This window comes from Orcinus orca, chromosome 15 (genome assembly GCF_937001465.1).
Source record: "Orcinus orca chromosome 15, mOrcOrc1.1, whole genome shotgun sequence".
NCBI classification, from domain to species: Eukaryota; Metazoa; Chordata; class Mammalia; order Artiodactyla; family Delphinidae; genus Orcinus; species Orcinus orca.
In genome coordinates, this window is record NC_064573.1 from 65,682,459 (window position 1) to 65,695,881 (window position 13,423).

The following is a 13,423-nucleotide window of genomic DNA, read 5'->3' on the forward strand; positions in this document are numbered from 1 at the left end:
AAAATCAAAAAAGACCCACACAAACCACACTGGACAGGATCAACATGAACCATCACCTGCCAGAACAAAATGCAACACATTGAAAAGAAGCTGAAAATAATGACCCAAATGTTGGAATTGGCAAACACTTAAAAAGAGCTATTATATGTAAGTTTTGTATTTTAATGAAAAGATGAACAAAATTAGTTACCAGACAGGGACTCTCATAAGAGAAACAAACTACAAAAAAAGAACTACAAAAAAAGAACTAAATGGTTTGGTGGTTCCTCAAAAAGTTAAACACAGAATTACCATATTGATCCAGTAATCCCACTCCTAGGTATATAGCCAAAGAATTAAAAGCAGGGACTCAAACAGGTGCTCACAGCAGCATTATTCACAATAGCCAAAAGGTGGAAACAACCTATCTATCAACCTGACCTATCTATCAACACATGGATGGAAAAACAAATTGTGGTATGTCCATATAATGGAATATTATTAAGCCATAAAAAGGAATGAAATTCTTACATGTGCTACAATACGGATAAACCTTGAAAACGTCATGCTAAGTGAACTAAGTCAGGCACAAAATGACAAATATTTTATGGTTCCACTTACGTGAGGTACATAGACTAGGCGTTGCAGACAGAAAGTAGGTTAGAGGTTACCTGGGCTGGGAGTAGATGAGAGTGAAAAGTTACTGTTTAATGGGTACAGAGTTTCTGTTTAGGATGATGAAAAAGTTCTAAAAGTGGATAGTGGTGATGACTGTATAATATTGTGAATGTACTTAATGCCACTGAATTGTGTACTTGAAAATGGTTAAAATGGTAAGTTTAAAAAAAAATTATCTTAATGATTCAGAGTTTATTTCAGTGGAATATTAGAACTGAAAATAGATGCATATGTATATATACATGTTTTAATTTAAAAGTAAATGGAAAATAAAGCCAAACAAATTGAAGAGGGAAGATTTGAGGAGACTAATCAACTAAGCATCTTGAAAACGTAACTTCTCTTTGAACTAAGAAATATTATATCCTTTTGGCAAGTCTTTCCTTTCAGTATAATAATAGCTACTAAGACATATAACTTATTTATTTTACGTCCAAGAGACATTCACGGATTAAGATTAAAAGATAAATTCTTTCCCATTTCTCTCTTCTCCACATTTTCCTTCCATTTTCTCTGCTTTTATTTTACTGTCTGCTGTGATGCTATGTGGATAACTCATTTTTTAAAAAAGAATTTATTTATTTTTGGCTGCACTGGGTCTCTGTTGTGTACACAGGCTTTCTCTAGTTGCGGCGAACGGGGGCTACTCTTTGTTGCGGTGCACAGGCTTCAGTAGTTGTGGCTTGCAGGCTCTAGAGCGCAGGCTCAGTAGTTGTGGTGCACGGGCTTAGTTGCTCCGCGGCATGTGGGATCTTCCCAGACCAGGGCTCAAACCCGTGTCCCCTGCATTGGCAGGCAGATTCTTAACCACTGCGCCACCAAGGAAGTCCCCCACAACTCATTTTTGACTGAAATACTTCCAACTATCAAACGATACAGTAGACAAAAACACCAATTGACAAGACAATTAATTACCTTTACAGAAATCTTGCCACTTTATACTGAAATATTTAAAATCATGTTCTTCACACCAAAATGAAACTAATTTTATATTTTTAAAAAATTAATAATTACAATTCCTCTTTGGTTGTTTCTTTTGTGATTGTAATAAATACATAAAATACTGAGCAAACTTCACCTTTTAAAATATAAAATGGTAAGTTTTATGTTACATGTTTTACCACAATTTTAAAAATAAAAGGAAGCAAATGAAAATCCCAGAACTGATAAGTACCGTATCTGAAGTAGAAAAGTCACTGGATGGGCTACAAATTAGAAACTGCATAAGAAAGACCACTGAACTTGAAGACAGATCAAGAGAAAAGTATCCAATCCAAACACCAGAGAGAAAAAGGGAAGAAAAATATTGAACAGAGCCTCGGTGACCTGTGGGACAATATTAAGTGGTCTAACATAGTATAATTTGAGTCTCAGAAGGAGAGAAGAGCAGATATAGGGTAGATAAATTACATGAAGAAATAAAAGACTTCCCAAATTTGGTTGGAGTGGGGGTGGGGTGACACCTCTGATCCAAGCAGCTCAGTGAACCCCAAGCAGGACAAACATAAGAAAACTACACCTAAATACATCACACCCTAAATGCTGAAAACCAAAGATTGGTAAGAACATCTTAAAAGGAAAGGAAGAGAGACAGATTACATTCAGGGATACAATACAAATGACACGTGACTTTTCATCAGAAATAATGGAGGTGAGAAGACAACAGAACACTGTCTTAAAAACACTTGGACTGATTCACTTTGTTATAAAGCAGAAACTAACACACCATTGTAAAGCAATTATACTCCAATAAAGATGTTAAAAAAACAAACAAACAAAAAAAACACTTGGAAGTGAGGGGATGGAGAAAACAACTCATTGTTCCATAGCCAGGGAAAAGTCCTTTAAATATGAGACAGTGAAATGAGCATAAAACAAAAGCTGAGATGGTTCATCTCCAGCTAACCTGTACTCTATAAAAATGCCAAAGGAGGGCTTCCCTGGTGGCGCAGTGGTTCAGAGTCTGCCTGCCAATGCAGGGGACACGGGTTCATGCCCCGGTCCGGGAAGATTCCACATGCTGCAGAGCGGCTGGGCCTGTGAGCCATGGCCGCTGAGCCTGTGCGTCTGGAGCCTGTGCTCCGCAACAGGAGAGGCCACAACAGTGAGAGGCCCATGTACCGCAAAAAAAAAAAAAAAAAAAAAAAAAAAAAGCCAAAGGATCTTCTTCAGGATGAAAGGAAATGATACAAATAAAACCCACAAATCTACAAAAAGAAACAAAGTACACCAGATATGTAAAATATGTAGGTAAATATAAAAGACTATATTTTTTCTTCTCCTTATTTAAAAAAAATAATTCTGATTGTTTAAAGCAAACATAGTAACATTGTATTGGGTAAAAAGTATTGTAGACACAAAATATATGACAACAAATACCATCAAGATAAAGAGGAAAGGAATTTTACTATTTTTATGTTCTTACATTTAACATGAAGTAGTACAGTAGTGTTCTAAATAGGGCTTCCCTGGTGGCACAGTGGTTAAGAATCCGCCTGCCAATGCAGGGGACACATGTTCGAGCCCTGGTCCAGGAAGATCCCATATGCCGCGGAGCAACTAAGCCCGTGTGCCACAACTACTGAGCCTGTGCTCTAAAGCCTGTGAGCCACAATTACGGAGCCCACGTGGCACAACTACTGAAGCCCGCACACCTAGGAGAAGCCACCCCAATGAGAAGCCTGCGTACTGCAACGAAGAGTAGCCCCCGCTTGCCACAACTAGAGAAAGCCCACGTGCAGCAACGAAGACCCAACACAGCCAAAAAAAAAAAGTATTCTAAATAGAACTGTAATAAGTTAATGATGCATACTGTAATTCCTAGAGCTACTTTAAAAAATACAAAAGGTAGACCCCGAAAAGCCAAAGCAATCCTGAGAAAAAAAGAACAAAGCTAGAGGTATCATACTCCCTGACTTCAAATTATACTACAAAGCTATATTAATCAAAACAACATGGCACTAGCAGGAAAAAAAAAAAAAAAAAGACACACAGATTAATGGAACAGAATTGAGAGCCCAGAAATAAATCCACACATATATGGACAACTGATTTATGATAAAGAAGCAAAGAACATACAATGCAGAAAGGATAGTCTCTTCAAAAAATAGTGTTGAGGGCTTCCCTGGTGGCGCACTGGTTAAGAGTCCGCCTGCCGATGCAGGGGACATGGGTTCGTGCCCGGGTCCAGGAAGATCCCACATGCTGCGGAGTGGCTGGGCCCGTGAACCATAGCCGCTGAGCCTGTGCTCCTCAACGGGAGAAGCCACAACAGTGAAAGGCCCGCATACCGCAAAAAAAAAACAAAAACAAAATAGTGTTGAGAAAACTGGACAACCACATGTAAAAGAATAAAACTAGACCACTATTTTACAGCACACACAAAAATTAACTCAAAATGTATTAAACACTTGAATGTATGACCTGAAACCATAAAAATCCTAGAAGAAAATACAGGCAGTACAACCTCTGACATTGGTCTTAGCAATATCTTTCTGGATACACCTCATTCAGGCAAAAGAAACAAAAGCAAAAATAAACAAATGAACTACGTCAAACTAAAAATCTAGGTAGAAAGAACAAAATAAAGAGCTTACATCAATTAAAGAAAAATAAACAAGAAAATTAGCAAAAGTTGGCTTTTTAAAAAAACAAATTCTTAGCAAGACTGATCAAGAAAAAAAGAGAAAACACACAAATTACCAAAATCAGGAATGAAAGTGGTGGTATCATTCCAGATTCTACAGACAATAAAGGGCACCTTTTTAAATTAAAAAAAGAAAAAAAAGAAAAAACAGAAACTCTAGGCCCAGATAATTTCACTAGAAAATTCCATCAAAAATTTAAAGAAATAATACCAACCTTAAAAAGCCTTTCAGAAAATAAAGGCAAAACATTACAAGAGAACTATAGACCAATATCCCTTGTGAAAGTATATGTAAAAAATTTTAACAAAACATTAACAGACCAAAATCAATATGTAAAACGGATAATACATCATGACCAAGTTGGGTTTGTCTCAGGAATACAAGGTTGATTTAACATTTGAAAACCAGGGCAACTATATGATCATCTCAGTAAATGTGGAAAGAGCATTTGGCAAAATTTATCCACCATTCATAATAAAAACAGTCAGAAAACTAAGAATAGAAGGGAACATTCTCAGTCTAATAAAGGGCATCTATAAAAAGCTAATGCCTCAACAGTGAAATACTAACTACTTTTGTTTTCCCCCTAAGATTGGGAAAAAGACAAGTATGTACCCTCTTATCACTTCTATTCAATACCTTATTGGAGATCTTAGCCAGTGCAATAAGAGGGGAAAAAAAGCATACAGACTGAGAAGTATAATTAAGTTGCCTTTGTTTACACATGACATGATTATTTATGCAGAAACCCTATGCAATTTTAAAAGGAAGGAAGGATGAACTAAAACTAGTAAGTGAATTTAGAAATTTAGAATGGTCATGGAACTCAAGGTATCGACTGTACTTCTATATATTAGGACAAACAATTAGAAAATGAATTTTAAAAGTAATTCCATTTACAACAGCATCAAAAAAATTAGATATTTAGGAATAAATTTAACAAAATATATACATAACTTCAATACAAAGTTACAAAACACTGCTGAGAAAAATTAAAGAAAACCTATATAAATGGAGGATGTACCAAGTTCTTTTTATGGGAAGTCTCAATATGGTTAAGATATCGAATCTCCCCTAAATTGATCTATACAGATTCAGTGTTATTCCAAACAAAATCCCAGGAAGAATAAACTGATTTCAAAACCTGCTATAAAGATACAGTAATCAAGATAGTATCTTAATGGCATAAGAATAAACACATTAAACACATAGATAAATGAAACAGAAGAGAAAGTCCAGAAATAGATACAAACATATATGGCCGGGTTTCCCTGGCGGCGCAGTGGTTGAGAGTCCGCCTGCCGATGCAGAGAACACAGGTTTGTGCCCCGGTCCGGGAAGATCCCACGTGCCGTGGAGCGGCTGGGCCCGTGAGCCATGGCCGTTGAGCCTGCGTGTCCGGAGCCTGTGCTCCGCAACGGGAGAGGCCACAACAGTGAGAGGCCCACATACCGCAAAAAAAAAAAAAAAAAAAAATATGGCCAATTGATTTTCAACAATGGTGCCAAGGCAATTCAATGGGGGAATGCAAATCTCAAGAAATGGTGCTGGACTGCATGTTGCAACTAAGAGTCCGCAAGCCGCAACTAAGAAGTCCTCATGCCGCAACTAAGAAGTCCGCATGCTGCAACTAAGAAGTCCACATGCTGCAACTAAGAAGTACGCATGCCACAACAAAGATCCTGTGTGCCACAACTAAGACCTGGCACAGCATGCATGCATGAATGAATAAATAAATATTTAAAAAAAAAAGAAATGGTGCTGGAAAAAACTGAACAGAAAAAAAAAAAATCCTTGACTCCTACCTCATACCATATACAGAAAAAAATTCAAGATGATCACAGACCTAAATGTAAATGCTAAAACTAGAAAGCTTCTGGAGAAAATGTAGGAAGATATCTTTTGAGATCTTTGAGTAGGCAAATTATTTTAGAGAGAACCCCCAAATCACTAATTATAAAAGAAAAAAACTGAGGAAATGGACTGTATTAAAATTTTTTTTAAACCACCATAATATAATTTTTCTACTTTTAATTTTTATTATTATTTTTAATTTCTTTTTTTTGGCCGCACTGTGCAGCATGTGGGATCTTAGTTCCCTGACCAGGGATTGAACCCGGGCCCCCTGCACTGGAAGCACAGAGTCTTAACCACTGGACCACCAGGAAAGTTCCCCTGGACTGTATTGAAATTAAACACTTCGACTCATCAAGAAAAAAATATATATATATATATAAATTCATTTCAGTACATATATAACCACCTACTTTGCTCTCAATTAAAAAAAAATACTGTTAAAAAATGGAAAAGCAAGCCACACACTGGAAGAAAATATTTTTAATACCTAGTCCAATAAAAGAAATAATATGAACCAGAATATATTTTAAAAAAACTTCTACAAATCAATAAGAATTTTAAAAAGACATATGACCCAATTTTTTAAAAAGTGAGGAAAAAGACTTGAACAGACACTTCACAAAAGATATAAAATGGTCAATGAGCACATGATAAAGGCTGAAAGAGTCAAAACCTGTCTGGTATTCAAAGAATGAAAATCAGTTCAGATTGAAAAGAAAGAACAAGTCTACCATTCATCAGTCACACAGAAAGCCAACTGCAAAGAAACACTGTTTCTCTCAACATCATGCAAGATGCCACAAGGACTCCCTCTTTGGGTGGTTATTGCTTCCTCACCAGTGATGCCCCAGACAAGCTTTGCTATGTCCATTCACTCCTGAGGATACTCATGACAGCTCTCCCTAGTGAGTCCCTCCTCAACTTGCCTCAGAAACAGCAATCAATCCAAAACAGATCCGTTTCTCTTAGAGTCTCCTCAGTTCCTTCAGTGGGAGCCCAAATATTACAAATTCCCTTCCCTCAGGTACAGCAGCAATCCAGAGTTCCTCTGGAATTCCCTCCTTCCTGGCAATCAATCTGACTTGGTCAAATTACAGAGGCTTCTGTTCCTGGCTCATTAGGCTTTAAAGAAATGCTGGACAATCATTAGTCATCAGGAAAATGAGACAGCACTCCACACCCACCGTAACGGCTAAGTTAAAAAGACTGTCAAAAACAAAGTTGGTGAGGATGTGGAGCAACCAGAATTCTCAGATTTGCTGGTGGGAGCATAAAATGATGCAACCACCTGTAAGATTAAGCATAAACCCACCCCTGATCCAGAAGTCTACTTCTTGGTATCTACCCAAGAGAAATGAAAACATATTCCACTAAAACAAATGTTCACGGCAGCCTTACGCATAATGGCCTCAAACTGGAAACAACTCCTCTGTTAAAATGGATCAAAATACTGTCTTAGATTCATACAATAGAATACTACTCGGCAAATAAAAAACAGCTACAGATACATGCTACAACCTGGCACAATCTCAAAAACATTACGCTGAACTTTAAAAGACTTGCAGGCACAATAGAGTACGTACTGCATGATCCCACCGTACAAAGTTCAAAAACATGCAAAATTAACCTAGAATGCCAGAAATCAGAACAGTGGTTATTTATGCAGGATAGGAACTGGCTGGAAAAGGGCTTGAAGGAGCTTCCTGGGGTGACGGAAATGTTCCGTATCTTGACTGGGGTGTTGATTATCCAGAAATGTAATTTGTAAAAACTCATCAATCTCTTTACTTAACATCTGTACCTTTCACTGTATGTAAATTTTAGCTCAACTAAAAAAAAAAAAGGCAAACCAGTCTTGTCTCATTCTCAGTATAATATTTCACTGGCAGGTTAATAAACTACCATTTTTATTCATAATTCGAGATTCCACCATAAATTCCATCCGTATTCCTAAAATATTTTTTAACTACCCTAAGAATTATGGAAAGATAGAACATACACATTTATTTAGAACTTTGATTTGCTAAACTCCAAACCAAACCTATGGATATTAACTTACCCTAAGAGTCACAAATCAATTCTAGGGGTCAGGGGACAGTTAATATTTTATGCTGGGCACTCTGCTTGTATTTTACATGGATTATCCCACTTAGTTTTCATGTCAACTCTGTGAGATAAGGACTATTATCAAATCATCTCCATTTTAAACTTGAGGAAACTGGGGCCCAGAGAGACTGAGTGACTTGTCCAGGGTCACAGAGCTGGCAAGCATGGAGCAAGGGTCGGAATTCGGGCAGGCCTGTCGGCTTCTAGGCCAGGTTCTCAATCACTCTGCCTTCTTGTGAACCAGGACGGTGGGAACCTGAAAAACTAACTTTTCTAAAAAGATCTCACTAAACCCGAAAAAAATAACGCCTAGATCCTCTTCGCCATCCTTCAAGCCTCTGTGCTACTTCCTGCCTCTGATTCACCTTCCACCCTCTTGTCTCAAGTGATGGTTCTAAACTCACCCATGCCTGCCCCCCAGCAAAAGCCGTTTTAGGAGCTCCTCTTGGCTGCTTTGAAGGTACCCTCAATTTCTGGTCCCCACAACATGCCAAAATACGAAAAAGCAATAGAACCAAACATGACTCATTTGTAAAGAAAACAAAGGGGTGTGTATGTGTGTGTTTTCGTAGTGAAGCCATTTTTTGAATGCATCTTACACTAGACCTCAACACAGGAACTAAGGAAAGGCGCAGCTGCTCTCTGCAGGGGAGGGGGCAGAGGTAAGTGCTAGCCCACGTCAGCCACTTTTCCTTGTGGCCACCCCCTAGAAACATCTTGAACTTCGTGTAAGGAGCCCAGGGTTCTGGCTGATCCTCTCAAACCAGCATTCAGAGTCCTCCAAAGCCAAGTTCACTGCCGCTTCTCCCAATGCGTGTCCCTCCCCCTTGTTTCACTGTCCTAAGTTGATGCACACTGTCCTCAGGGCAAACTCCCAAACTGTCAACGTACTAGTTCCATGCACCTGCTCAAACACCTGTCCATCATCTACCTGTAGGAGCAGGCAGCCCCTCAGTCTGGCCCTCCTCATCCCGCCAGCCATCCTCACCCCCAGCTCACAGACAGCCTCCCCAGGGCACTTCCCTCAGCACCAGCTGTGAGCTCTGGAAGAACTTGTGCTGACACCATTGAGGACACACGGGTCTATTCTCTTGAATTGTTCTTCAATTGTCCCTTGTATATCAGTCTCTCCTCCTCACCAAGATTTAAAGTTCCTACCCAGTCATCAAAAAAATATTCCTCTTGATCCAGTAGCAAGTACTTGGACTTTGCAATCAGGGAGACTGAATGTAAACCCTAGCTCTGCCACTTAATGGTTGCTACACGGGTGAGTCATTTATCACTTTGAACCTGTTCTCTCAGGACTGCTGTGACAAGGAAATTATTAGTGAAGATGATGATGTCACAGGCAAATGAGCTTCTATATTTTCCTTTTTCCCATCACACCGCACCCACCACAGTGGCCAACAGTTAGTCATTAATAATCTCTTCATGAGATTCCACCAATAGGTAGCACGGACCTGGCTCTGGGCAAGTTTGCCCCTGTGAGAGCTAAAAGGATGGAGCTCTGCTCCTTGCCTGTTCTAATTTTGTTGACAACGATAATTTCAAGACTTCAAAAAGCCAGGTCTAGCCGAACAGGAACCAAGCGTTTCAGGGAAATCACGCTCAAGAAAGCCTGCCAAGGCGATGCGAGGTCCAACCACACTCTGATCCAGAAAGCTAATGGGCAGCTTTAATGCGGCTCACTGCGGCTTGTAACGAGGGAACGGGCATAAAACCAGGGCTGTTCTGAAAGCACTTGCTACACAGATAGACACAAGTTTTCCCAGGAGAAATACTGTCTTTTTCTGCTAGATGAGCTCAAAGAGCCCACATTATTGAAAATCAAGGAAGAACCAGGGTGTAGGGGACTGGCAGGCTAAGAAACAAAGCAAATGGCTATGTGGGTGGCAGAACTGAACCTGAGACACCTGGCCCAGGGCAGACAGGAGCCGCATGGTGTACCTGTGAAAGCGTGCTGCTCTGGCATAGAGGACTCTCTCCTGCTGGTGCCACTGCCAGAGCCTTCTCCATGCCTGGAAGGCCCCAGGGAGGGCTCGCCGCTGAAAGTGACTGTCTGCTCTGGCCTGCAACAGCTAAAGTAAAACAATGAATGACCTTTATTTGTACTTTACATTAAAAAGAAAAAGACCTTTCAGGGTCACACTCGCGAGGAAGGGATGCTTCCTACACAAACATTTTTTAAAATGAAAATCATTATTTCTAATCTTTGCCAACATGACAGGTGAAAAATGAAATATGATAGGTGAAAATGCTTCCCTTTAATTAAAAGTGAGTTAAGCATCTCTTTATACATTTGTCTATGTATGTGTATAGATATATATTTATCTAAACTTTTTTCCTATGGCCTAAGTGTTCATCCTCATTGCCCATTTTACTGATTGTCAGCATCTTAACTCTGATATATATGGGCTTTTTCAACCTTAAATTTATTAGTCCTTTGTCTCATGTGTTATCAGTTTTGTTCCTACCCTGTAAAATATCTTTTGATTTTGTTTATAATGTTTATTTGTAGTACAGATTCTTTTAATTTGAATGTAATTATAAATTTCACTGATACATTAGTAAGAAGACAGACAACTGACATTAGACTATATATGCCTCCATGATCCAAAATTTGGGAGGAAAAGCATATACACGTGTGGTGGCTTTTAAAACAGGACTGCAAATTCTTTCATCCTCCTTCCCTTGAATGTGGGTGGACAGTGACTACTTTGACCAGTAGAGTATAGCGAAAGTGACACTAAGTGACTTCCCAGGCTAGGTCTTAAAGGGCCACACAGCTTTTGTCTTGTTCACTGGAACACTCACTTTTGTTGCCCTGAGCTGCGACACAAGAAGTCTGGCTACCCAGGGGCCACCATGCTGTAAGGAAGCCCAAGCCTCTTGGAGAAGTCATATGCAGGCACTCTGGTTAATAGTCCCAGTAGAGCCCCATCTTCAAGTAATTCCAGCCCAGGAACCAGACTTGTAAGTGAAGAAACTTCTAGATGACTCTAACCCCCTACCGCTAGGTCTTCCCAGTGGAGGTCCCAGTAATCACAGAGCAGAGACCAGCCATCCTTGCTATGTCCTGTCTCAATTTTTGACCCACAAAATCCTTAAGCATAATAAAATGGTAGTTGTTTTAAGCCACTGAGCTTGGGGTGAGTTTTTACAGAGCAACAGAAAACTACAAGCATTCCTATGTGTGTGTTTGTGAATACATGGGTACACACATTCCTACCCACACAGAGGAAAAAAAATACCAGGTTTACTCATCAAATGTCATCTTAAGAGGCAGGATTATGGGTGTTTTAATTTTTTCTTCTTTATGTCTTCTTATACTTCCCAAATTTTCTGTGATGTCTACATATTGCTTATGGGCATTTTCAAATGTAAACAAGAGTAGAAGCAATAGTATAATGAATCCCCTCAAACTTATTGCCCAGCTTCAACAATTAACATTCTTGCCATTCTTTATATATTACTTTTTAAATAGAAAGAAACCCATAATAAATAATATTTTTATCTTTTCCTAAAATAGAAGGAACTGATGAGCTCCTTGGATATCTAAACCAAGAGATAACATTCAGATTGTTAGCTAAAGATTTTTTAAAAAACAACAGCTGAAAAAAACCAAAACAACAGCTGAGCAGGGCTCTTACTATTTTTCAGACCTTCACTGTGCAGGCCGTGCTGGAGCCCTGTAAGAGATAAGGACTCTGACCCTCGACCTTCTACCAGTGCTGGGCGCCAGGGTCGAGGAGATCCCTTTTTTCAGGGAGAAACTAAATGAGACCCTTTGCTTCTTTTCCACCTTGAATAAACATAACCTTTCAACTCTGGGGCTCATGTTCTTTTTCTAAAAGGGCTCTTTCTTCACATTCTGTTGTGCTTGCATTCAATGAGCTTAAGAGACCCAGTGGCAATGTCCTTTCCGAAACAGCCACATAATCCAAAGGGACATGAAAGAATGTACCAATTCTAAACATTTTCTAGGTGTGGAAGGCAAAGGTGACACAAAAACAAGCCATACCCTGGGTTAGCCCCATCCAAACATCAAGAACTGAGGTGATCCTTGGGGAAAACTCTGAAGCAATCACCAGCAGCTCATCTGTTTGTTCACTCGTGTGTTCATTCACTCATCCAAATACTAGTCAGCAGCTACCCTTTGTCAACAGTTCAGGAGAAGAATGAGGCAGGACAGGCTGTACCCTCAAGGAGCCCCCAGCCTGGCAGGGAGGGAGGCCAGCCAACAACATGCTATGAGAAAGCTGCACGAGGGGTGGAGCAGGGGGAAGAGGTGACACCTGAGCTGAAAGGGCAGCAGGCAGACTGGGAAGCAGGAGCTAGCAGAGAATATTCAGGGAAGGACCGGCAGCTTGACTGAGTGCAGCTGTGAAGGGGCAGAGCGGTAACAGGAATAGGGAGAGAAGTAGATAGAACCAGCTCCCAAAGGAGTCTGTATGCCTCCCAAAACTGAGGAGCCAGCCAAACTCTTTAGATTCACTGTTAGACTCGAGCAGCAGATAGAGGAGGGGGTGGAGAGGACAGCACAAAAATAACCAGGAGGAGCTTTGTGTCCTCCCTGTTTCACCGCAGGGATGGCCAAACAGAGGCCTGCGTAGTCTACCTCCCACTGCAAGGCCTGTGCAGACATCATCAGTTGAACACACACTCCCCTGAGCCTGAACGTGGCCTGGAAAATCCTTCTCGGTTCAGCGCTCCAGACGGCTACCTACCATCATTAGAGCCACCCTGGGGCTAAACTACAAGCCCCCCGAGAGCAGGAACTTTGCCTGCTTTGCATCACAGCTGTATCCTCAGTTCTTGGCCTGGCATCTAAGGCATAGCAGCCGCTCAGTAAGTCTTTCTTAAATGGAACTGAATCCATCTTTTTCTACCTGCCTTCATTAATCACTCAGCCTGACCCCCACCTCCTCCCACCACTGTGGGCACCTGTGTCTCACATCATTTAGCTCTGGGATATGGCACTCAGGCTCTGCACCTTCCCCAACATCTCCTGAAGGTCTCAGGAGGGGCTGGCTGAGTAATATAATCAACAATTTGGGTCAAGATGTGAATGGAATGGCTGATACGCTCACCACCTTCAGAGAGCAGCTGCATTTTCAAAGCAGATGAAGGGACAGGAGTTATGCAGACTTTCTGAC

The 13,423-nt window shown here is 40.3% G+C and overlaps 1 protein-coding gene across 20 annotated transcripts in view; it reads right to left on the reverse strand.

Moving 5' to 3' along the window:
• SFI1 (SFI1 centrin binding protein) overlaps positions 1–13,423 on the reverse strand; it is an 83,164-nt gene that overhangs the window by 13,816 nt on the left and 55,925 nt on the right. For 17 of the 20 annotated variants that reach the window (XM_033412840.2, XM_033412839.2, XM_033412844.2 and 14 more), the window contains one exon: positions 10,215–10,345. The exons of the other annotated variants lie outside the window; for them this stretch is intronic. In XM_033412840.2, the coding sequence (XP_033268731.2) occupies positions 10,215–10,345 (131 nt within the window). The remainder of the gene's footprint in view (positions 1–10,214; positions 10,346–13,423) is intronic. 20 annotated transcript variants of the gene reach the window in all.